The 27,259-nt window shown below is 37.6% G+C and overlaps 1 protein-coding gene across 1 annotated transcript; it reads right to left on the reverse strand.

The window, feature by feature from the left end:
* Positions 1–411: 411 nt before the first annotated feature.
* LOC143851789 (uncharacterized) lies at positions 412–4,362 on the reverse strand. The gene is made up of 10 exons (XM_077361272.1): positions 3,219–4,362; positions 3,075–3,128; positions 2,665–2,738; positions 2,400–2,469; positions 2,213–2,287; positions 1,640–1,819; positions 1,378–1,545; positions 1,153–1,283; positions 987–1,076; positions 412–913 (listed from the first exon to the last, which is right to left on the reverse strand). Exons 1-10 carry the CDS (start codon positions 4,246–4,248, stop codon positions 677–679), a joined length of 2,109 nt encoding a protein of 702 aa, XP_077217387.1. The 5' UTR covers positions 4,249–4,362; the 3' UTR covers positions 412–676.
* Positions 4,363–27,259: the final 22,897 nt, after the last annotated feature.

Below are 27,259 nucleotides of genomic sequence, written 5' to 3' on the forward strand. Positions count from 1 at the left end.
ATGCACTAACATAACACCCCAAAAAACATTCAGTGAGATAAATTGAATTTCAGTTCATGAATCAGAAAATAGATTTGCTGAAGATCAATGAGTGTAAGTTTCTGAAGCGAACCCAAGTGTTCATGAGGTGCAGTTTGGGTTGAGGGTGGCTGTAAGAGAGCATTTGGTAAAAGCTGCAAAGTACAAACATCAAATGCAATGGAGAAAAGGAATAAAAAAACTCCACCTTTGTTTTATCACAAAATTCCTCAAAACCTTCACAACAAGGACATAAGATGCTCTTGGAGTACCATACATGATTCACATAGTATAGAAAATTTCTTAAAACCATGTCAACAAGGACACAAGATGCTGTTGGATTACCATATATGATTCACATAGTATACAAAAAATTGAAATACTGTGTTTTCTTTCGATTCACATAGTATACAAAAAAAAATGATATACACGGGTTTCTCTTGATTCACATAAGTGTACACAAGTATAAAGTATAGTATCCAAAATTGGGACATACAACTTCTGTGTATACATACATCTGTACAAAGGTATAGTATAAAAAATTGGGACATACAAATTCTGTGTATACAAATTTCTTGGATGCCATAGAAGCTCAAAACAAAATAAAGAGATACATCTGTACAAAAGTGGAGCCATTGTTCCAATAAGTTTGAGCCCATTAGTAGATCTCGCCTTCCTCTCTGTCACCTTCATAGCCATCATCGGCTTCCATGTTCATGCATAACCCAAGTTGTTCCAACTGATTTCTTTCGCTAGGTTTAAACAATCCAAGATCTTCAGGGGAAATGAAACAGCGAGCAGAAGAGTTGTGAATGGGCGCATACTGGGCAAGTCCAAGCATCTTAAGATCCTCGAGAAATTGACAATCATCATATATTGAAACGGTGTCTTCCATCTGCAAAGCATGGAATTAGTAACTAAGGGTCCCAAGATTTTAACATGAGTAGCCGATGCACAACTACACTTACTTTCTGCAGGGCAAGGCGTGCAGCTTCTCTCTCAAGTTGCCTTTTCGGCTTGATTTCAATTGTCGCAGACATTGAGGTTGTCTTTTGTATCTGTAAGAATGAAACAAGTAACTAAGATTTTGATAACAACTTCATATGAATAGGGAATCCCAAACTATGTACTTACCTTCTGCTGAGCCAGGCATGTAGCATTCGTATCAAGCTCTTTTTTCTGGTTAGCTTCAATTAAGCATTTTGGTTTTACCAACTGCTGTCTATTCTTGGCCAATTTGGCCTGTTCAATCAGTTGGGCCATTCCTAATGTCGATAATCACAAGAGTGCAATCAGTATAATGCTTCTACTAAAGAAGGATGACATAAAAGATACAAACTAGCATCAGAAATATCTTACCCTCCCTTTGTGGTTGTTCAAATTCCCTTGGCTTGCAACTTCGTTTTTCCATATCACATGCTCTATCGTGTTTGAGTGTCTTTTCTTCAGCTTTAGTAATAGTATCAGCCGAACGGTTACGCGGAGAAGGCTTGGCCAATTTGGCCTTTTCAATCAGTTGGGCCATTCCTAATGTCCATAATCACAAGAGCACAATCAGTATAATACTTCTACTAAAGAAGGATGATATAAAAGACACAAACTAGCATTGGAAATATCTTACCCTCCCTTTGTCGTTGTTCAAATTCCATTAGCTTGCAACTTCGTTTTTCGATATCACATGCTATATCGTGTTTGAGTGTCTCTTGTCCAGATTTAGTAATCGTATCAACAGAACGGTTACGCGAAGAAGCCGCATGATTATGAATTGTTGGGGAAAGCCGGTGCATGAGAGCATTTGTACCTAGCAAGAGTTTGTAGCATTTAAGCAAAGATCATAATGTAAAACTTAGCATCCCCATTAATTTGGCAATTTCACAAGCAAAGAAGAATACATGTTTATCAGCCACGAAAATTTTGTCCCAGGAATATTGGTTTATCAAGTTATGGGAGAGGGGCAAGGAGGGTGGGAGACGAAGAGAATTGAGAGGGCATGTGTGAGGAGAGGGTGAGAAGTGGTTGAAAATAGGGGAAAGAAAACCTCTATTCAAAATAGTTTTATTTTTCCCTATTTTCTGCCACTTCGCATCATCTCCTCGCACATTCCCTTTCAATTCCCTATTTTCTACCCCACTCTCAACACTTGGTAAGCTAATGTTCAATGAAAAATAATTTCATGGAAAATAGAAGTCCTTACCATCATAATGGTTATTGGTTACTCCAGACCTCGAAGCAGAGTGGCATTTATCTTCAACCGAGTCATTAGGAAATCCTGCACAAGTAAATAAAAATAAAGACATTGTATATGATTGGTGGAGAAATCACAGGACTAATCTATCAAGTCCAAACCATTTTCTTTTCCCTGAAAAGTAAACCAAACTTACGTTTCTTGGAATCCACTTCAAAGATGCGGCTTGGCTTCTTATAAGTAATTGAATGCATACAAAATTTATTCTGCTACAGCAAAAGAATAGAAGAATTCAGATTGAAAATTCAGTGCGTAAAATTTTAGGTTGATTGAGAAGAAATATATTCAGTGCGTAAAATTCTGATGGAACACACAGATTATACAATTGCTTGCATGAGCATCCATTTATCTAACACGAGTCTATTTTGCCATAACTAAAGAAAAAGAATAATGAACCTGACCTCGGCAACTTTTTTAGCAGAAACTGGCGTAGCTCTATCAGATTTTTTACCAAGAGAGCATATCATGTCCAACTCTGCAATTGAAATGCACATAATTGAGTTTCATGACCATGATCACAGAATAATAATAGGTTCAGCCAAATTCTCCCTATATCAGACTAGTCCTAAAAAAATAAACTAGACACCACTTTGAACTCAAAATACTCTTATCGAGACCAAGGAATTGAATAATTCACAATTGCATTTGTAAATTTTTAAAATGTGTTTCTTTGAGATCAAGGACATCAAGAGTAACCATGATGACAGAAATACTTTAGTCAACAAGATTTGGGTGATGAGTTCTGTCTAAGGAATAGGAAGTCAACACTTAAGCTGGGATTTAGGAAAGCAAAAAGAAGAAGAGGACTTACCACTGGATTGCGAATTTGAATCTTGAGAAGATCTACTTGAACTCTTGTATTTACCTGAAAAAAAATAAAATACATCAACACTAATTAGTAAACTTAGGACAATTCATTGTATGATCAATATCACCCAAAAAACGAAATGCTTACCTTCTACTCTCTTGGCAGTCACCAAATTAGGCATGTTAGTTGGCACTGCAGGTCTTATGTTTTGAGACCCACGACGAAACTCCTCTTTCTTCACCACTTTAGTCTTGTAACTGCGAATTTTACTCAGACCCACATTGTATTCTCTGCATCCATGATAATCAGATGGCGTTTCTGCAACTGTCCTCTTGATATTAATACACTTGGGCTTTAATGGCAACGGCGGGAGGGATTCATTCTTTCTGAAAACAGGAGAACTGGGTTTCTCCTTGGTTGAATTATCAGATTTTATAGAGTCACAGCGATCTAACTGACCCATCAATCTTTTCTGAACAATTTTCCACCCTAATTCAAAAAAATTGCTGAGTGTTTCCGCCATGAGATAGATTTCATCTCCAGGTAAATTGTAGGTCATGGCATTGGCGAAAGTGAGCCGAACATCAAAAGCAAAAGATAAAGGATCTGAACAGTAAGCCCCTGATTCGAGCTTCTGCTTAATAGTCCCTAGATCCATAGGGTTCTTTATTATGTCAAAATAATCATGTAATTTGAGCTCTACAACATTTACAGGGGAATTGAAAACCCAAGCATAGTCATGAGACATGAAACGATCTAGCAAATTCCCACATAGTTTCATTGACAATGTATGTAGCCCTTTTGGGGTTAAATCCCTTTTCTCATCAGAATTTGGTTTCAACTTCTTTGTATGAGTGATTTCGTGATGTGGGGTAGAATTCATTGGATCAGATTTTCTCTTTTTGGGTTTTTGATGTGGGTTTTTATTGTTGAGGTCTTGGAGAAGAGATCTTACCTGTTGGAGCTCTGTTTTGAGGAGATTGGCTATCTCTAAACGATGTTGCTTCGACATGAAGGAGACACAGTAAACCCTCATTGGAAATATAGAGGGGCCCTCTTTTTTATCATCAGTGTTGTCTCTTATTTTGGGATTATTCTCCATTTTTATTGAATCAGACATGAAATTGCCCACCTTGTTATTAATCTCGGAAGAAAGTCGAGGTAATGACAATGCCATTATGAGAGAGAGAGAGAGAGAGAGAGAGAGAGAGAGAGGTATGGAGTTCTAGGGTTATGGAGGAAAATGGGAATTCTAGGGTTTTGGAGGAAAATGGGAATTCTAGGGTTTTAGAGGAAATTTCTGGTTTAGTTCCGAGAGAGAATGAGGAGTGATTGAAAAAGGAAACAAGCGGCAGTTTTTATTCCCGCTCCATACAAGACATAATTAACAAAAAACTCTACCCTTCTTTTTTATATTAGCACCCCTTCTTATGTTAAAAAATGATAGGGAAAAATACACTTAGACCACCTGTGGTTTTTGACACATTCAACACCCCTGTGTTTAAAAAGTTACAAGTAGACACCCTGTGGTTTCAATTTGTGTAAGGTAGACCCCCTCAATTGATGGTTCGTCCACAGATTGAAAGGTTAGGATGATCCGATGGAGCTGATTTTTTAGGCATACCCTATCTATGTCAGGGCCCATCAAATGAACGCTTTGGATCCAAACAATGTGGGCCCACTGTGTTTTTGGTAGTGTTTGGATTCGGGTATGGGCCCACATTGTTTGGATAATCGAAAGCGGTCATTTGATGGGCCCTAACATATAAGGTGTGCCCAAAAAATCAGCTCCATCATATCATCCTAACCCTTCAATATGTGGACGAACTGTTAACTGAGGGGGCCTACCTTATACAAATTGAAACCACAGCTACTTGTAACTTTTTAAACATTAGGGGTTAAGTTGAATGTTTCAGAAACCACATGGGGTCTAAGTGTATTTTTCCCAAAATGATACGTGCAAGTCTCCTACAAAAAGGAGTGCATCAATGTTAGATCAGGACCGTTGATCTTACAGATCGACGCGTGATATTAATCCTATTCGGGACAGAAGTATAGGAATCAACGGCTCAGGTTTTATTAGCTGTACCCTAACTGTTTTGGTCTTGTTGGATCAATGGCCTGATCAACCGCTCTGATGAAATAAAAGAGGCGTAAGTGGGGTCTAATAAGTATCTTTTAGGTAGTAGCCTGAAAGTAAATAAATATTGGGTGATGATAAATTCGCATCCACCGTAGGATAATTCGCATCCCTGTAAAAGTGATTTGTGGCTAAAAAAGCGTTAAAGTTTGTCACAATTCACTTTATAAGGGGTGCGAATTATATTACAGGGTGTGCGAATTTCTCATCTCCCTAAATATCTTCCTATATTCGTAATCTTTAAGGGTGACTTCTTACGCAAGTTTGCAGCCGTAACTTACTACGAGTTAGGGGTGGACATGGTTCCGGTTCGAACCGGGGAACCGAACCGAACCGGCACATTTGTTTCGGTTCGGTTCGGTTCTATATATGGTTCGGTTCCGGTTCTAAAAATTTGGAACCGGTGGATATTCGGTTCGGTTCCGGGTTTGGGATCCCGGAACCGAGAACCGAACTGAGAACCGACACTACTTAGTACTTACTTAGGGATTTGATAAAATCAGTCCTCCCCCATTTAATTCACCCCTCTGTAACGTTTTCCTTTGCCTTTAAAATTTTAACTCACCCCCCTTTTACCGATTTGTAGTTCATAACTTCATATATAATTTGATAGGGTCTATTTGTAGTCCACATATATAAATGTTATCCCAACTTTGATATGCATTGGATATTGTATATTAGGAATTGTCCAAAACTTTGATACGAATGGTATATACCTGTTTGTAGTCCATATATACCTGTTCACATATAATTTGATAGGGCATGTTTGATAGGGATATATACCTGTTTGGCTGTTTGTAGTTCGGTTGGGTAAACCCAGAACCGAACCGAACCGAACCGATTATATATGGTTCTGGTTCGGTTCGGTTCCACACATATATGGTTCGGTTCTGGTTCTGGTTCCAATTCTAGGGAACCGATTATACATGGTTCGGTTCTGGGTTTAGCCCAAAACCGAACCGAACCGAACCATGTCCACCCCTACTACGAGTGGAGTTTTGTGAGGGGGTGGAAGTGAAGAAATGGGGGCCAATAATCACAATTCACTTTTGGCTGGGTTTGTGAATTTTTGAATTATGCAACGGTCATATATCTTCCAAATGAATTGGACTTTTGGCTGGGTTTGGTTTGGATTCCGGAATGGAATCCATATCATATTCTTATTCCTATTCCGATTCTCTCGGAATGAGAAGAAATGAAAATAAAATTTATATTCAAAAAATTCTATTAAAAAATTCATTCCAATCAGGGCTTAGTCAGAATACGGTAGGATGGAAACAGATTCCAACATTTTTTCTCTTTAGTTCAGGCGTCTCTTGCTTCCATTCTTTTTTTTTAATCAAATGCAGGATTTATGTGGCATTGGAACCAGATGCCAATTCCAACTGCAGTAAACATGACAACACGAGATGACATCATATACTACCAAAGGTTGATATAATGACATATTTGAGTTGCCATCCAACAAATGCAAGGTCACAACTCACAAGTACTTGCAACGTATTATTTTTCAAAAATATAACGGGACCCACATGATTCGATAATCCAAATTATTCATTTGTTGGGCTCCTAAATAGATCCTAGGGCCGGAATTATTCTATGGGCATGATTTTTTTAGGAACAACATTTTAAAGATAAGTTAGGGCCATACAATTCAATGGCTTGGATCAACCAGCCATTTGAATGCATTGTTTTCCTTTAAAAAAAAAAAAAAACGCCTACACAACATAAACACTCTGAGTTTTTATAGGTGAGTGCAAACCGGCTCAAATTGCGTGAGGGTAATAACATGTATTATTATGGGAAAAATTGCCATATGGGGACAAAACAATAGGTGAAATAGTGAAATGGGGATACCACTTTTAAAACTTGTGAAATGGGTCCATTTCACTTTTCAAGACATTTCACTTTACCTAAATACCCCTCGGGCTCGTTTTACTTTTCTTCTTTTTTACAAGCCTTCTTTTATACTTGCTCTTTTTACAGCAGGGAGAGAGAGAGAGTGAGAGAGACGAAGGTCGTCTTCTTCTGTCCATCCGCCATTTCCTCCATTGCGTTTTTCGCTTCCATCGTCGGCTAAAAACAGAGGTATGGGTTTCACTCCTCTCCATGGGTAGGATTTGTTTGTAAATATGCTAAGGTTTCATCCATTTTTTAGTAAAACCCCTTTTAGATCTAGGTTTTGTAAGAATGTTGAGAATTGGCTTCTGGACTGTTGAAAACCTAACCATGCACTGTTTTAAAGCCCTTTTACAGTGTTAAAACCCATCTATAAACTGTTTGTGACCCTCATTGTCAGTGTTGATAACCCTATTTTTAGAGTACTTATTTTTTGAGAAACCCATTTAAGGTAACAAATTTCCTAAATGGGTTTTAACCTGTAAATCTATAAACCCATATAAATGGGTTAAAACCCATCTATAAACCTGTAAATCCATCTATAAACTTGTAAACCCATATATAAACCCATCTAAAAGCCCATCTAAATTTCCTAAATGGGTTAAAACCCATCTATAAACCTGTAAATCTCTTTCTGATTGCAATTTTTGTTGATGCATATGAATTTTGAATGCTTGTGACTGATTAATTTAGAAAAGAGATTGATATGCCACTGATTTAAAAATCCTGTATCAGTTTGTACTTTCCAAGCATTATAGAATAAGTTGAACAACAATCAAATATATTGCTGAGGATGTTCAGTAAAAATCTAACCTAAAAAACTGTCAAATGTCTTGCCCAATTTGCTCCGGCCCTGAACCCTCATAAAATGAGGCTAGGAATCCTTGTAGTTTGGTTTCTTGTTGGAATATATTATGACCAATCAAAAATGGAAAAAAGGAAAAAAATTGCAAAGGCTAAATATGGAAGAGTTAAACCCTTTATTGCAATTATTACTATTTAACTCCTATATTTTAATATGGTCTTCTTGCATTATAGCTAGTGAATGTGGTTGGAATCCATAATCTGGTTGTAACCCACTCTGGTATCCTACTTAATCCTTCTTTCTTAGTATTATTATGTTGTTACTGTAAAGGCTATGTTTTTTTATTTTACGTTTGCACCCAATAGAATTTCAAGAGTTCATGTTATTTTAAGAACTTGAACCATTTAAAAAAATATTTTTATAACATATAGTGTTTGCTCATGTCTATAACACATTCTGATCTTTGTAATGTTTTCCGTACTTTCTGGTAGAGATGCAAGTTCAGACTTTAGCAAGTATTTCAAGTCTTATTTGGATATGAATCTAAATGTTTTCTCTATCTAATTATGCTTTGCAGTGATGGCGGTGTTGCATTAGGGTTAGTGAGTGGAGAGAAGGCACTTAAATTAGGATTACAAGTGATTGCTAAAATTACAGGATATGCTGATGCAGCTCAGGTATATTTGGGAAGAGTAGAGAACTTTTTTGGTTTAATATATTTATAAAGTTAGATTGAGAAATAGCAAAGTCTTCAAAGAAGGGAAAAATGACACAGAAGGTTTTAAAGAAGTCGGCAGTTGGTTTAAAGAAGGGAAAGAAGGAGAAGGGGAAAAAGAAAGCGAGCAGGAAGCAACATGTAAGTATATATGTCTTTTTCAAATATGGTAAGTTTATTTTATATTTTTATAGTTTGATTACGTAATTTGTTTTGCAGGCTCCATACGTCCCTGCATGATGTTCGTCGTCGTGCTTTACCAAGGCTATGGGTAGTTTGGTATTGCGGGAATGGCATTATAAAGCTTTAAAGAAGACTCCATTTAATAATTTGATCCGCATATACCTGAAATTCCACTAAGCAACCCAAGAGGGGGGTGAATTGGGTTTCTTTTAAAAAAAACTTTAAGGATTTAAAAACTTAGCTCACACCAGTCTTAATTTAGTTTAAATAGATTAAGAATGAGATTCCAATTCAAGAGTTAAGGCACTTACCAATAGAGAAGAGATGAAGAGACAAGAAGCTTGACACAAGGGTTTTTATAGTGGTTCGATCTTAAACCCAGTACCTACTCCACTTTTCTCAAGTTTCTCTCCTTGAGGATTCCACTAGTCTTCTTCCAAGGAACTTAAATACGGCGTTCCTTCTGCCAAGTACAATCCGAGAGGCCAAGCTCCAAGGGTCTTAAATACGACGCCCTTCGTTGCCAAGTACAATGTAGAGAAGAAAGGATGTAGCACACTTGCCTCTTAGTAGGCTGATTACAAATAAATAACACTCACTCTCACTCAAGAAAAGATGAACAAGTAAAAGCCCTAAGGTCTCTCAAGAACAATCTAAAGTCAAGGTGAAATAAAGGTCTATGGAACCAAGAGGGGGGGTGAATTGGTTTTATAAAAAATCTATCCCTTTTTTAATTCAAAATTCTAACCTAATTCAATTTTTCTTTTTTCCTTAGTTTTGGTTAGTTCACATAATATCAAAGTAGAGGGAAATGCTAAACCAAAAAATAAAAATAAGAGTGCAAGAATAAGAGAACACAGAACACACCGATGTATAGTGGTTCGGGCAAAGCCTTACTCCACTCTTCTTGAGATCGTCCTCAAGGATTTCCACTATTTGAAACCTCCTCGATGCCCGGCTCCGAGGCGATTACACTCTCAAAGGTATTAAATGAGGATGCCCTTGCCACCTTTACATCGACTCTCATTCTTCGCCGAGTTCTAAGCGCTACTCCCTAGGGTATTACGAATATGATGCCCTAGCCACCTTTACAATGAATGAAAGAAGATTGCTTGGCCTCTCTTGAAGGCTTGATGCACAATGATTGCTCCTCAAATATTCTCCACAAAAGGATTGCAAATAAAAGCCCTAAATCCAAACTCTAGTGATTTGTAAGTACAAGGCAAGTTTGGTGCAGAAGAAAATAAAAGCTTAAGCCAAAAGGGTTTTGCCAATGCTTTGAATGTTTAAGGTTGTTTTTCAATCATTCAAGTAAGGTAGATGAACCTCTTGAATGTGTATTTATAAGCCCTTAAAATGATATGACCGTTTGGGGGTGTATGTATCAAAAAGACCCTACAAAGCAACTAGCCGTTTGAAATAAAATGGCTTTTTTTTTTTGCTATCGCGACGTTCTCGGAGCTCCGAGAAATTCTCGGAGTTCCGAGAAAACTACCAGAAGGCTTTCTGGATTGTTTCTCCGAGTTCTGAGAAATCAAACAGAACTTTAGAAAAACTTTCTGGAAAGTTTCTCGGAGGTCCGGGAGATTTCTCGGAGTTCCGACCTCGGAGCTCCGTGAAAATTCTCGGAGTTCCATGAAGCCTAAAACAACAGTCTTTTCCTGCTTTTGTTGCTGATTAATTTTGGGCTTTTGGAACTCAATTTTAATAAGATAAATGGAATGTTATGAGGGTCCAAAAAAGTTGGTCCACCTCACAAACATTCACTTAACCATTTAAGTCTAATACGAGGAGTGTTAGTCTTTTTGAAAAAATATATTTTGAAAAGTTTACCTTGACTTAGAAATCCAATGAGAGAAGATGTACAACAAGTCTAAGTATAATTACGCTCCTCTTTAGTCTTGGTCTTCATAGATCTTCTATTCTGTGCTTGCTTTGCTTGAGTGTGTTGAGGTGAGCTCCGCATTGATTGTTCTTCTAAGGTAAGTTGTCTCATGTGGTCTCTAGCTCATTTGACTCTTGTGTGATACATCTTCAAGCATGACCAAGTGATGTGATGGTTCCTTCTATGAGTAACCTATCTTATCACAATACTTCAAGGCAAATTGATTAGTTTTCAAAAAACATAATCAATTTAGTTTAGAATCATCAAAACAAGATAGGAGAGTAGACCCTTGGGCTTATAATCTCTCCATTTTTTATGATGACAAACAAAATTGATTATGAGGTGTGTGTGGAGTGACATAATAAGTAAGTGAATGCATGAACTCCCCTCAACATATGCACAACGATAAAAGATAACGAGTAAAAGCATATAGTGCATATGGAACATAAATAGATAATCAATTTCTAAAATTCTCTCCCTTTTGTCATCGACAAAAAGGCGAATTAATCAAGTTTTAAGGGCATACATGAACAAGGATATATCTGAGAAGTGATACATGTTGATTAGCTATAAAACTCCCCCTTAAGCTATTGAATGAGGTAAACGAAAATGTATAGCAAATGGTAGTGAATTTAGACTAAAAAATCCTCTTTTTTTTAAAAAAAAAAAAACATAGAATGAGATAGGGTATGAGGGTCAAAACTTAGCATGATAAGCAGGAGTAAATGATGATTGAGTTAGATACTCCCCCTAAATCAATGCTTATGGTATAAAATGTATAGCCAAGTAATGCACATATACCTGTTCATGATCGAGATGCTGGCACAATGCCAAGTTGTTAGGTATTTTAATTAAGGTGAAGGTACCTCTCCATCTTAGGGAACTAAGAAAGCTAAGAGTACCAATTGAGTGATTTTTAAGATTAAGGTTTGACATCTCATTCATGCAGATACTACCAAACAAGGATGATATATATATATACTATATAAATAAGCAGGTGAAAGGCACAAGGTATTTATCTGGCAATTTCTTTGACTTGATCTGCACTTCAAATGTTCAAGGCACTTCTGATATAAAATATTCTATCATCACTAAGGGGTTTTGTAAAGATATCAGCCAATTGTTCCTCAGTGTTGATATACTTTAAGCAAATGTCCCCTTTTTGTGAGTGATCTCTAATAAAGTGGTGCATAATCTTAATATGTTTGGTTCTAGAGTGTTGTATGGGGTTCTTTGTCAAGTTTATAGCACTAGTATTGTAACATTGGATGGGAATATTTTCCAATTTAATTCCATAGTCCATCAATGTACTTTTCATCTATAGGACTTGTGCACAGCAAGCTCTAGCTGCCACATATTCTGCTTCTGTTGTGGATAGAGCTACTGAATTTTATTTCTTACTAAACCATGAGACAATTGATTTGCCTAAGAATTGACAAGTCCCACTAGTGCTTTTTCTATCTATTTTACATCCAGCAAAGTCTGCATTTGAATATCCAGTGAGAGTGAAATTACTAGATCTTTCATACCATAGTCCCAGACTTTGGGTTCCTCTTAAGTACTTGAAGATCTTCTTGACTGCCGATAGGTGAGACTCCTTTGGATCTGATTGAAATCGAGCACAGAGACAGACAGTAAACATAATGTCTGGTCGACTGGCTGTCAAATAGAGTAGACTACCTATCATACCCCTATACATCTTTTTGTCCACTGACTTGCCAAATTCATCATTTTCTAACTTAGCAGCGGTACTCATTGGAATTCTTGATGTCTTGCTGCTATCCATACCATACTTCTTCAATAACTCCTTTGTATATTTTTCTTGATTTATAAATATCCCATTTTGGTATTGTTTGGTTTGGAGTCCTAAGAAGTAGGTTAACTCACCCATCATGCTCATTTCAAATTCATTTTTCATTAGAGTTGCAAATTCATCACACATATTTTGATTAGTTGAGCAACAGATGGTGTCATCTACATAGATCTAGACAAGTAGGATATCTTGATTTTCCTTTTTGATAAATAGGGTCTTATCCACTTTTCCATCTCAAAGCCCTTTTCTACAAGGAAGGTACAAAGTCTCTCATACCAAGCTCTAGGAGCTTGCTTCAATCCATATAAAGCTTTATCAAGCATGAAGACATGATTTCGATGTTTGTAGTCTTCAAAAGCTGGAGGTTGCTGAACATACACTTCCTCTTGGATATAGCCATTTAGAAAGGCACTTTTGACATCCATTTGATATAATTTAAATCCTTTGTGAGATGCATATGCCAAAAGTATCATAATAGCTTCCATACGGGCAACATGAGCAAATGTCTCATCATAATCTATCCTTTCCTCCTGAATATATCCTTGGGCTACAAGTCTAGCTTTATTTCTAGTGATTATTCCATTTTCATCCATTTTATTTCTATACACCCATCTTGTGTTAATGACTGGATGATCACTTGGCCTAGGCACTAACCTCCACACCTTATTCATTTCGAATTGACTCAACTCTTCTTGCATAGCCATCAACCAATATTCATCATTTTCGGCTTCCTTGATGGGCTTAGGCTCTAATTCGGATAGGAACGCCAAGTTACTCACACTTCTATAGTATGATCTAGTTCTCACCGGCGATGTGGCATCACCTAAGATTTGGGATTCAGGATGATCTACCAATATTCTCCTATCCCTGGGTAATGAGTTGTCTTCTACACTCTCAACTTTCTCAATAGGTAATGTATTACTTGTAGATGCATGGGGATGAGCATTTGTCTTAGGTAAGAGGTGGTCAATAGGGTCATCCTTATCATGTGGCATTTCTTGAGGTGTTGGCTTTCTTTCGTCAAATGTAACATGCATGGATTCTTCTACAATTATGGTTCTTCTATTAAACACTCTATATGCTTTGCTATGTGTAGAATATCCTAAGGATATGCCATCATCCGACTTCTTGTCAAATTTATGCAAGTTGTATTTGATGTTCAAGATGTAGCATTTAAACCAAACACCCTAAAGTAGCTTATATTTGATTTCACATTTTTCCAAAGCTCATAAGATGTTTTCTTAGACATTGGCCTCATATACACCCTATTTATGATATAGCAAGCGGTGCTAACTGCCTCCGCCCAAAAGTATCTAGGGAGATCATTCTCATGCAACATGGTTCTAACCATTTCTTGGAGGGTTCGATTCTTTGTTTCTACAACCCCATTTTGTTGAGGTGTCCTAGGTGTCGAAAAGTTGTGTTTGATGCCATGTTCATTACAGTAAGTGTTAAAGTGTATATTTTTAAATTCTGTTCCATGGTCACTTCTAATGTAGGATATGGCAATACCCTTTTCATTTTGGACTTGATTACACAACTTAAGAAAATTTTCATAGGTTTCATCTTTATGTGTTAAAAATATGACCCATGTAAATCGTGAGTAGTCATCCACAACAACAAACACATACCTCTTTCCACCTAAGCTACTTGTCTTCATTGGTCCAAAAAGATCCATATGAAGTAGTAGCAAGGGGTAAGTGGTTGAGATCATATTTTTAGGGGCAAATGAGCTCTTCAATTGTTTGCCTAATTGACAAGATCTACAAATGTGATCTTTAATGTACTTAAGCTTAGGCAAACCTCTAACTATGTCTTTTGAAGAGAGGGTTGAAATAAGTTCCATTCCGGCATGACCCAATCTCCTATGCCATAACCAAGAATATTCACTAATGTCATTTAGACAAGTTACATTTTGGAGTCTAAGATCATCTAGCCAAATTGTGTACATGTTATTGTCTCTAGAACCTATGAATTGCTCTTTTCCATCTATCTTATTCTTAATAATGCATTTGTCAGGATTGAAGACTATTTCAAACCCATTGTCGCACAATTGACTAATGCTAATAAGATTATGAGACAAGCCATCAACATAAAGTACATCATGAATGGGAGAGGTAGAGTTACCTATAGTGCCTTCTCCTTTAACCTTTCCTTTCTTATCATCTCCAAAAGTAACATCTCCACCATCCTTAAGTGAGAGGGATGCAAATTGAGTGAGGTCTCCGGTCATGTGTTTAGAGCATCCACTATCAAGGTACCATGTGTTCTTCTTGTTGTGGCTTCTAAAGCATACCTCCTGATTGTCATTTGTTGAAGCCATGAAGCACATATTCCTTGCTATCATGCAATCTTCTCCATCATCCGGCTCACATTCACTTTCATTGTCCTCATCCCATATGGCGGTCATTCCTTTCTTGCCTTCTCTCCTCTTGAATCGATTGTTTGGAGTAGGCTCATTGTTGAGTGGACAATCCGGAGGAATGTGTCCAAGTTTCTTGCATCCGTAGCATCGAGGTTGAGATGATCCGTCACCGAGCTCTTCTTTCTTCTTGAATGGAGGATTGGCCCTTCTATTCTTCATGCTTCCCATATTCCTTTGCAAAAACTTGATCCTTCTTGTTAGGAAGGCTACCTCATCTTCCACATCTCCTTTTGTTTCTTCATCATCACCTACATTACAAGCAAAAGCAACACTTTTTTCTTTTTCCATTTTATTTTCAATTTCAGGTGCTTTTGTTTTGAAAATCATCTCATGGGTTATCAAGGAACCTATTAGTTCATCTAGATTTAATGTGTTCATGTCCTTAGCTTCGGTGATTGCGGAGGTTTTGGATTCCCATGATAGAGGTAGGGATCTAAGAATTTTGGTCATTAAATCTCTATTTAAAAATTGTTTCTCAAATCCCCTTAGCCCACTTACTAAGTTAGTGAATCTAGTGTACATATCGGCAATGGTTTCATCGCCTGTCATTTGAAAAAGTTCATATTGCCTAAATAGATGATTTATTTTAGATTCCTTAACTTGGTTAGTTCCTTCATGGGAAACTTCTAAGGTGTCCCAAATTTCTTTATCCGAATTCAAGTTTGAAACCCTATTGAATTCTACGGGTGACAAAGCACAAATTAAAGAATTCATGGCTTTGGCATTATAGTTTGAGGCTTGTTGTTCGGCTTTGGTCCATTCATTTAGATTTCTAGTGGGCAAGGTATATCCATTATGAATGACTCTCAAAATTTGATAATCTTGGGTTAAAAAGATTTTCATTTTGGTTTTCCAAAATCCATAATTTGTTCCATCAAAATAAGGTGGCCTAGTGTTTGAGTATCCTTCTTGGTGTTGAGGGTAGTTTGCCATTTTTAGGATCTTTTCTCTAGACCGGTTAGGGTTTTAAACAAAATAGAGACGAGGCTTTGATACCAATTGAAATAAAGTTCTATGGAACCAAGAGGGGGGTGAATTGGTTTTATAAAAAATTTATCCCTTTTTGAATGCAAAATTCTAACCTAATTCAAATTTTCTTTTCTTGCTTAGTTTTGGTTAGTTCACATAATATCAAAGTAGAGGGAAATGCTAAACCAAAAAATAAAAATAAGAGTGCAAGAATAAGAGAAGAACACACCGATATATAGTGGTTCAGGCAAAGCCCTACTCCACTTTTCTTAAGACCGTCCTCAAGGATTTCCACTATTTGAGACCTCCACGATGCCCGACTCCAAGGCAATTACACTCTCAAGGGTATTAAATGAGGATGCCCGTACCACCTTTACACCAACTCTCCTTCTTCGCCGAGTTCTAAGCGCTACTCCCTAGGGTATTACGAATAGGATACCCTAACCACCTTTACAATGAATAGAAAGAAGATTGCTTGGCTTCTCTTGAAGGCTTGATGCACAATGATTGCTCCTCAAATATTCTCGACAAGAGGATTGCAAATAAAAGCCCTAAATCCAAACTCTAATGATTTGCAAGTACAAGGCAAGTTTGGTGGAGAAGAAAATAAAAGCTTAAGCCAAAAGGGTTTTCCCAATGCTTTGAATGTTTAAGGTTGTTTTTCAATCATTCAAGTAAGGTAGATGAACCTCTTGAATGAGTATTTATAAGCCCTTAAAATGATATGACCGTTTGGGGGTGGATGTATAAAAAAGACTCCAAAAAACAACTAGACATTTTAAATAAAATGGCTATTTGTTTTGCTGTTGCGACGTTCTCGGAGTTCCGAGAAAACTACCAGAAGGCTTTCTAGATTGTTTCTCGGAGTTCCGAGACATTTTCTCGGAGTTCCGAGAAATCAAACAGAACTTTAGAAAAACTTCCTCGAAAGTTTCTCGGAGCTCCGGGAGATTTCTCGGAGTTCCGAGCTCGGAGCTCCGAGAAGCCTAAAACAACAGTCTTTTCCTGTTTTTATTGCTGATTAATTTTGGGCTTTGGGAACTCAATTTTAATAAGATAAATGGAATGTTATGAGGGTCTAAAAAAGTTGGTCCACCTCACAAACATTCACTTAACCATTTAAGTCTAATACGGGGAGTGTTAGTCTTTTTGAAAAAATACATTTTGAAAAGTTTGCCTTGACTTAGAAATCCAATGAGAGAGGATGTACAACAAGTCTAAGTATAATTACGCTCATCTTTAGTCTTGGTCTTCATAGTTCTATTATGTGCTTGCTTTGCTTGAGTGTGTTGAGGTGAGCTCCACATTTATTGTTCTTCCAAGGTAAGTTGTCCCATGTGGTCTCTAGCTCTTTTGACTCTCGTCTGATACATCTTCAAGTACAACCAAGTGATGTGATGGTTTTTTCTATGATAAACCTATCTTATCACAACACTTCAAGGCAAATTGATTAGTATTCAAAAAACATAATCAATTTAGTTTAGAATTATCAAAACAAGATTGGAGAGTAGACCCTTGGGCTTACACAAGGCACAAGAGAGAAGGGGAGAGTGATTTCCTTGTTAGAATGATGTAAATACCCTTATAAATGCTCAAGGAAGGTTAGATTAATCATTGAGTGTTTTCCCAAAGGCTCCAAGGTTCATATATATAGGGGAGAGTGAAATATGACTTTTTTAGACTCCCCAACGGTCTTCTCGGATTCCGCACTCGGAACTCCGAATAGACCGTTACAGGTTAATTTTTGAACCTGGACCATTTCTCGGAGTTCTGAGTAGGCCATTTTCAGCAGGATATTCCTATCTTGTAAAATTCTTATCTCCTTTCTTGTTGGATTGCGACGTTTTTATACTTTACGGGCTATCTGTTAAAAATATTTTCAAAAATATTTGAAAATATTTAAATAAGTTTGGATAGGATTTAATTGCTAGTCCAAGTTGGCCTTCAGAACTCGATTTTTGTTCAAATGTGATGGAATGCCATATGGGTCCCAACATGTTGGTACACCACCATAACCATTCACTTATCCATTTAAGTCTTTCTTTAAGTTTATTGGTCTGTTTGAAAAATATAATTTTAGGGGTTTTAAAATGTGCCTTGATTAGAGAGAACACAAGAGAGATAGGTAATACATTCTACCCTTTTTACCACTCTCTTGAATGAACTCTTGAGGTAGTCATTGCTTGATCTTCTCTTTGAGTGCATGGCTTGCTTTGGGATCTTCAAGGTTGAGCTTTTTTACTTGACACCTTCCAAAGATGATGCCACAATTTGGTTCAAGCTCCTTTGCAAGTTATTGACCCATAAGCTTTGGCCTTCGTTGATCTTCCTTTGTTTGTTCAATGATTTGAGATGACTAATTTTGAACTTCTCCTTGGTTGATCCTCCAAGGTATGATTGATCAAAGTATGCTTTAGCTCCTTTGCATTGTGTTTGGTCCATCTTCAAGCATATGCCATCAATGGTGTGTGCTAGCATGGATTGACCTGTAAATTACCTATTTATAGCTATAGCACAACACTCAAGGATCATTCAGTCCATAAACGACTAATCAATTTGAGTTTGTTAATCATCAAAACAAGGTAATTGAATGAACCCGTGGAAACCCTTGGGCTAACAATACCTAAAGGAGATTGTTATGCACAAGCCTCTAATTAGAGCACTACAAGGGAATTGGGATCCTGCTACTAGATCTTTCAGACTAGGGAGAGTACAAGTTCCTTTTGCTCCCAGTGATGTTTCTTTAGCAATAGGACTCCCTCTCACAGGAGAGAAAATGAAGGTGGTGAGGAATATGGACAAGAAAAAGTGTCCCCCCAAAGTGGTCAGATGGCCATTTGATAAAGCCTCTGTGATGGCACGTGTTCTTGAGGAGGAGATTAGTGCGGAGGAGGACGAACCAACCATAAAGAAGACTATCAAGCATATTCTTCTGTACCTATTTGGCACCGTTCTATTCACCCAGGCTGCTCATCGGGTCGACCAACTATTCTGGCCGTTTGTCGACAATTTGAAAAATATTGGCAACTACAATTGGGGATTTGCCGTGTAAGAATGGCTGGTAGAATATTTGAATAGATGGAGCAAAGATGGTGGGAAATACCTTGGTGGTTGTGTGATGGTATTGCAAGTATGATGGGCTCAGGTGGTTCAATATTTTGGCATTATTATCTTAGTCTTAACAATCTAATAACAAAGTCTGCCTCTTCTATGCAGGTTTGGTTATATGAGCATACCAAATTATGGACTCCTACTAGCCCAGATGCCTGTCCACGTGTGCTCAAGTGGGACTGGACAGCGAAGGAATCGAAGAAGTATAAGCTGATTGTGGAGGGAAAGATAGAGGATTCTGAAGTGAGTCATAAAACTGCACACCCTATCATAAGTTCTGCAATATCTCGTGAACTACCTAACTTCTCAAATCATCAGGTAGTGGTCACATTGACGCCGGTAGGGAAGAAAGTCGAGTACTTCGACGAACAAGTATTACAATAGGGCACATCTATATTATTTAATTAGAATTCCTGATATAACTAAATTCATTATGTTTTCCTTTATCTTATATCAGGAAGATGAGGAGACAGGAGCCGTTTTGGGGCTCCAGACTTTGTACCAAACACCTACAAACACCCCACTGTCCACCTCTCATGCATTTGTAGAAAGGGACAGTGTAGATGGTGATGGTGGTTGTGGGACCCGATCCCGCGAGAGGGGCGCAACCCGCCTCTCTTGGTCTCTTGTACCCATGCGAGCGGTGTGTGCTTTTGATTATTGATATGAATAATCTTTTCCGTGAACTTGGGATCACTAAAGAAATTCGAATTTCACGCAAAAGAGAATGACCAGACTTGCCACCTAGGTAAGGGACCTAGGACCTATAAGTGACACTCCAATGATCTGCGATCCCAAAAGTCTAGATCCGTTACCTGATTATGTGAATGGAAAGTATGATGGATTACCACCATATGCACCATTCTCGCCTGGTAATCCGGTCTTCAATTCCAAAGATTAACTCTCTTGAATCTCTTTTAAAATGCTCATTTAAACTCTCTTGATGTACAAACTAGGGACATACATCCTAGATGATCTAATCTCGATGTGGTTCCTAGATGCGTTTTTCTGATCTTTCTGATTCAGTTTGATTCGATCTATGTGAAATTTCTCCTAAAATCTAATTTGGGGAAAATCCTAAGTGATTTATTTTAGGTAATTTTGGGTTCGAAAATGATCAAGAAATGAAATACAACCCTAAAACCTTACTGAAGTGTGTGTAGGGTAGTCCTGAGCTTGGAGTGCCATCCAAGTTGCCTACGCACCCAAGCCTCACTCAGATCAAGGTCGACGTAGTTCGGTGACCTAAATTAAGCTACATATGCCTAACTTATCTAGGACACCGATATAAACTGGACTCACTGTTTCAACAGTTTACGAGAGATTAATTAATTCAAGTTGATTAAGTTTTACTATCTTAGGACTCCATCTAAGATGCTATATGATCCTAACCAAATACAATTCCGTAAACTAATGCAAGTGGACCCTACGTCCTAGGTTGACTAGGCATGTCTTATAAGGATAAATGTTAACTATGCGAGACCTAATTTAAAGCTCAGTTGTAAACAAGAGCAACTGGCTGTGATGAGGCTTACCGGACTTGACACCCTAAGACTTAGGACTCGACTCAACCTAAGGGTTCCAAAGAGAGCTCTATAGGTTCCTATGAAGTAGGACCATGATCCAATGGTTCCAAAACCAGGGTTTGATCAACCCAAATTATTAGCTTAGTAATTTTTAGTCTTTTAAGGGTTCCTAACACCTAAAACTTAGGACAAATCTAAGGCCATAAGGGTTCTTAAGCTAGTTAGGGTTCATGAGTGTTTTTAAAGAGTACGAAGACTTTTATCGAATTTTAAGGGTTTTCACTGGAATTTTTTAAGCATTAGGATTTTTCTAATGTGTTCTGATATTTGTGATTTTTTTGGAGTTTTTTAAATTTTTACCAATTTTTAATGATTTTTAGTATTTTAACTAATTTAGCAATATTCCTTATCTTCTCTAGTATCTCATCCAAATTGGTTCAAATCCGTAGAATTACATCTTTATATCATTAAAATTTAACAGGAAAATTTTCATAATTTTTTACTCTAGTTTTCTATTTTTATTAATTTTCTTAAGATTCATGTTAATTTAGACAGAAATTACTAAAAATAGTAAAACGTGTCTAAAAATTATGAAAATATCAAAATATGGATATCATGGATGAAAGTATGATATTCCATAAGATGGATTTCAGAAAAAATCGTTTGATCACAGAACATAAGCACACATGGAAATTGCTTATTTAAACAGAAATTACTAAAAATAGTAAAACATGTCCAATAATTCTGAGAAATTCAAAACATGCATATCATGGGTTAGCATATGACATTCTAGAAGATGGATTTCAGAAACAATCTTTTGATCATAGAACATATGCACACACGAAAATTGCCTATATTGATTTTTACATTAAAAAATTCCTAGAAAATACGTTTTTTCCAAAATTTGAATTTTATCTCTATATTTCTTCTGAAAATAATGATAATAAGAGATTTGGTCCTAAGAAAACGGATTTCGTGGTGTTTTATTATTTTTTATTGATTTTATAAACAAGATACCTTTTTCCGATAAATCAACAAAAAATACCAAAATACTGTGAAATCACTGTACAAAATTTTTCTAGCCTTGAAACATCGAATAACTACTGGAAACCATGTCTCGTTAACTTTCGAATTTATTCGATTTTTCAATTTTTCTCTTGAAAAAGGCGTCTTTTAAGGGTTTTCTATTTTTTAAACTTGATTTTTAGGAAAATTATGACTTTGAAATATGTTTTCCAACATTGTTCTGATGTGATGAACATGAGAAAAATATAATATTTTGAGAAAAACATCATCCTAAGATAAATATTTTTCGCAATTTCTGAATATCTAGCCCATTAATTTCAATTTAATCTCAAACTTCATTCAAATTCCACAAACCCTTAAATATAACGTCCGATCCGATCCGATATTTCTTTAAGACTAACTAAATAGAACTTCGTATTAAATTATGAGACGAAACCGACATGAAACACCCATATAAAACATAGTTATAAGCCAACCGATGCAATTTTAAATTAAATAAGCATATTTCTATTAAATACTAAAACTATGCTAAAAAATATGGAAAAAGTATAGAAAAATTCCAGAAAAATCTGAGAATAGAGCACCTACCTTCAGTGACAATTCGATCTAAAATTGAGAGCCTGAAAATCTGAGAGCGTTCGCCGATATAAAATCTAGCGCAATCCAATACTTTTACTTCTCTTTTTTTTTCCATTAACCATTGAGAGAGAGCAAAGAGGGAGAGAAAGAGGATATGAGAGAGGGTATGAGAGGGCTGTTGAGATGAAGAAGTGACGAAAAAGTCCGTGGGATCCTAGAATGTGTCCCCTATATGAGTTGAAATCCCCCTAATAATATATCCCCATTGCCGGTTTATATTGTGAAAAGATGTGAGATGGGAGAGGGATTCTCCTACCCCCTCCAAAGAACATCACGCCACCTTCTTTCTACCCAATAGGAAGAGTCCAAGAAAAAGCCACTATGCCCCGCTAAAATAAAGAAACTAATTATGAAAAACAGCCTTCTTAGGGAAGTAGACTGCCAAAGGACTCGTTGGCAATTGCTATACCAAATAAGTTTGCCCACTTCTCCAACCGATACACCCAATAGTCTGTAAGAGAGAGAGAGAGAGAGAGAGAGAGAGAGAGTAATCTCTTCTCTAAAATTTAGAGCAGTTACCGTAATGAATGGGTAGAAAAATCCAACGGGTACGGGAAAGATGGGAATCAACTATTCTTTTCTTAGATTGCATGAGACCAACACTATTCCCAAAAAAGTATACTATTGATACTGTTTACATGTCTTTTTATGGATTTGGCCTTCTGAAACTTTTCCAAACACAACCGCCTTCAAAAGCAACAATTGGAATATCTTAACAACCATAGATCTCTAATCTTGTGGTTGTATAGGAGTTCTCTTCAATAGAATATAGAATTAGCTAATCTTGAAGTGGGACCCAAACGAAGAAGATTTAAAGAAAAAAAAAACAAATTTGGGGAGAGTGAGTCGGTTCCTTTGCGAGAGAGAGTGTTGGGCTAAAATAAATCCAATCGTGGGATCATATCTCCACAACATCACCAAATGAACGGATGAATTGGGGAATTCGTGTGACACAAGAAAAAAAATGAGAGAGTCAAAGTAAAGGGAGATACTGTGGGGGCAATCCAAACCCTCCAATTGAGAGGCTACAATGTAAATTAGTTTCGTCCCCCTACATCATACCCATAAGATGATCCAAATCGTACAATTGATAGGCCACAACATAATGCACCTAAATCATTTCCATGGAATGATCCAAACTGTTCATTGAATTGGGCCATGGCAAACATGGGTTGTATCTCCAACATCACCTCCATGGGATGATCTAAACCGCTCAATCGATGGGTCACAATGGGAATGAGTCATACCCCGCAAATCAGACCATCTAATTAATGGGCCACAACGTAAATTGGTTGTGCCCTGCCAAATCATTTCACCACTCATAAGACGATCCGAACTATCCATTTGGAAGGCCGCAATGCACTGCTAAATTATTCTCATGAGATGATCCAAACCACCCAATTGATGGGTCACGATGGGTCACAGTATGGGTGGCCGCACCCCTTAAATCCCCATAGGATGATTCGAAGTATTCCATTGATGGACCCCACTAAAAAATCGAAATTTCTGAAATTAACGGTCCTCCTTGTAACATTGACCAAAGCAACACCCTTTTGGAATTTGAACTTTACAAGACAAAAACCCCTTAAACATGATATTAAATGAAGGGAAATGAAAGAAAAACTGATTGAAAATGATCCTAAAATGAAACATCTTTATTTGCTAAAGTGGAGCAAAAATGGGGGGTGTCTACAGACGCCCCTCTTTGGTAGAGGTGACATAGTAACCGTATGCTAAAGTAAAAAAAAAGACAACATCATTTTGCGTAGCTTTAGCCAACAAAAGGCTCTCTATACGAAATGCAGCCTAAATGCTGACGCATGCAACCTAACCACGCAAGATCCTAGATGAAGTCCTAAAATTGGAATGTTATAAAATCACTTACTCTAAACATCAAAACCTGGTGGTTCAGAATAACGGAGAACTAGAATCAATCTGGGTGAACGAAACATAATTTTGATGTGGCGCCGTTTTCGAACGGCCAATGAGGGAATGAGAAATCATTTTTTAACGGATTTGGAGAAACTGAGATACCGTTTTCGAACGGGCTCAGAAAGAAAAAAGACACCATTTTTGAATGGGTCTCGGAAAGAACGGTGGACCGTTTCGAACGGATCCGAAGGGAATGAGACACCGTTTTCAAACGGTCTTCAAGATAAAGAGACACCATTTACGAATGAGCTCAGAAGAAAGAGGTACCGTTTTCAAACGGATTTGGAGAAAGTGAGACACCATTTTCGAATGGGCTCGGAGAAAATGAGACACCGTCTTCGAACGGGCTCGGAGAAACAGAGAGACCGTTTTCGAACAGGCTCAGAGGAAATGAGACACCATTTTCGAATGGGCTCAGAGGAAATGAGAGACCACTTTCGAGTAGGCTCAAAGAGAAAAAGATACTGTTTTCGAATGGATTTGGAGAAAATGAGACACCGTTTTCGAACGAGCTCAGAGAAAATGAGACACCACTTTCGAGTAGGCTTAAAGAGAGAAAGATACCGTTTTTGAATGGATTTGGAGAAAATGAGATATCGTTTTCGAACGGGCTTAGAGAAAATTAGACACTATTTTCGAGTAGGCTCAAAGAGAGAAAGATACCGTTTTCGAACGGATTTGGAGAAAATGAGACACTGTTTTCGAACGGGCTCAGAGAAAAGGAGACACCACCTTTGAGTAGACTCAAAGAGAGAAACATACCGTTTTCAAAGGGATTTGGAGAAAATGAGACACCGTTTTCGAACGGGCTTAGAGAAAATGAGACACTACTTTCGAGTAGGATCAAAGAGAAAAAGATACCTTTTTCGCACGGATTTGGAGAAAAATGAGACACCGTTTTCGAACGGGCTCAGAGAAAATGAGACACCACATTCGAGTAGGCTCAAAGAGAGAAATATACCGTTTTCGAACGAATTTGGAGAAAATGAGACATCGTTTTCGAACGAGCTCAGAGGGAATGAGAGACCATTTTTGAATGGGCTCAAAGGGAATGAGTACCGTTTTCAAACGGGCTCAAAGGGAATGAGTACCGTTTTTTTCAAACGGGCTCAGAGGAAATGAGACACCATTTTCGAATGGGCTCAGAGAGAATGAGAGAGCGTTTTTGAACTGACTCGGAGAGAATGAGACACCATTTTCGAATGGACTCGGAAAGAATGAGACGCCGTTTTTAAACGGGCTCAGAGAAAATGAAGTATCGTTTTCGAACGGATTTGGAGAAAATGAGACACCATTTTCGAACAGGCTCAGAGGAAATGAAGTACCGTTTTCGAATGGGCTCAGAGGAAATAATACCCCAAGAGATTTGACCAAATTAGCATTTTGATTAATCCCTCCAAAGATTAACAAGAAATAGGATGACTTGAATTCCGACAGAAAATGCCAAAACAAGAAATTTATAGTCTGGTTTAGTCACTAGAAAACAAAGGATTTAAAAATGCCATATAAGAATGGACTTTCAAGATCCAATTTTATAGGTGGGGTATGGCTTCTCAAAGAAAGCCTTAAGGCTTTGCAAAGATTTCGACCGAACCTGTGAATAGGTTGCCTACGTATCCTAGTGTAGGAATCAGATCGCGCGTAGTTCAGGGCGGATGCCCCTAGTTTGAAGGTAAATTGATTTTTCTTTTTTTTTCTTTCTTGATTGACTCTCTCTTTTTTTCTTTGGAACAATTGAATTTTTTTCTTTTGAAATGGCAGAACTCGGTTTGACCGAATTGCTTACATACCCCAGTGTAGGGATCAGGTCTCGAGTAGTTCAGGGTGGATGCCCCTAGTATACTGGGTTTTCAAGGGAAAATATTACTTAGGCTCAAAGGGTTTGCAAAAGGTTATATATTTTTTTATCTTGGGTTGTCATTCGGCCAAAAGACGGCCTTCTGGTGTTCAAGCATAGAACCTCTTGAGTTGATTAAGGTTCGTAGGTTCTGACAGTATTTCTCAATTTAAATTACGGAGCTTGACGGCTTTTCTAGGTAAAATTTGATCCACAATGTACAGGCCTGACCAATTCGGTTTAAACTTGCCCCTCGGGTCAAACACTGGTGCTCGATTTTCTTTCAGAACAAGATTGCCTTCTACTAAGTCTCTGATCTTAACCTTTTTATTGAAAGCCCGGGCTATTCTGCGGTGGTAATGCTGCATATGGTAAAGTGCCTTCAATCTTTTCTCATCTAGCATGTTCAACTCTTTATATCTGGCATCTACCCATTCAGTTTCTAGCAACTTTGCCTCAGTCAACACTTGGAGTGAAGGTACACGGATCTCAACAAGTAATACTGCCTCCATCTTATAAATAAGAGAATAGGGAGTTACCCCAGTTGAAGTTCTATTTGATGTTCTGTAGGCCCACATGGCGTTTGATAGCTTATTCGACCAATCCTTATAGGTTTCTGACATTTTGCTAATGATGGCCTTGACGTTTTTGTTTGCAGCTTCTACCGCTCCTTTGGTCTGCGACATGTAGGGTGAGGATTTATGATGCTTAATCTTGAACTTTTGGCAAAGAGTCATTACCTCCTTTAAATCAGATCCATTATCTGAGATAAGTTAATGAGGAATCCCATATTTGCATATGATATTGGTTCGTATAAACTTAGCAACTGATGCGGATGTCAGTGACGCGTAAGAAGCGGCCTCAACCCATTTTGTGAAGTAATCGATCGCAACGAGGATGTACTCGTGACCATTAGATGACTCAGGGGAAATCTTGCCAATGATATCTATACCCCACACCGAGAATGGCCAAGGAGATGTGAGAGAGTGTAATTTAGTGGGTGGCACATGGTTGAGATTTGCATGTATCTGACATTTATAGCACTTCTTGACAAATGCATGACAATCTATCTTCATTGTACGCCAATAATATCCCAGGCGCAAAATTTTCCTAGCCAACATCTTTCCATTCAGGTGTGGTCCACACAATCCTTCATCATCATCTGTGAGAATTTCCTTTGCTTGATCCTCAGTGACACATAAGAGTTGAATTCCGTTGAAAGACCTTTGATACGACTTTCCTCCATACATGACAAAATTAGCGGTCAATTTCTGCAAAGTTCG

Source organism: Tasmannia lanceolata, unplaced genomic scaffold (assembly GCF_043159265.1).
Source record: "Tasmannia lanceolata isolate RefF3 unplaced genomic scaffold, GAP_Taslan_0.1 ptg000018l, whole genome shotgun sequence".
Lineage (NCBI taxonomy): Eukaryota > Viridiplantae > Streptophyta > Magnoliopsida > Canellales > Winteraceae > Tasmannia > Tasmannia lanceolata.

Excerpts from the sequence above, each read along its gene's own strand:
- LOC143851789 (XM_077361272.1), bottom strand. The coding sequence starts at position 4,248 with ATGGCATTGTCATTACCTCGACTTTCTTCCGAGATTAATAACAAGGTG. Across the intron at positions 1,820-2,212 it reads AACCAATAACCATTATGATG|GTACAAATGCTCTCATGCAC; the intron begins GTAAGGACTTCT and ends AACTCTTGCTAG. Across the intron at positions 1,077-1,152 it reads CATGCCTGGCTCAGCAGAAG|ATACAAAAGACAACCTCAAT; the intron begins GTAAGTACATAG and ends TCATTCTTACAG.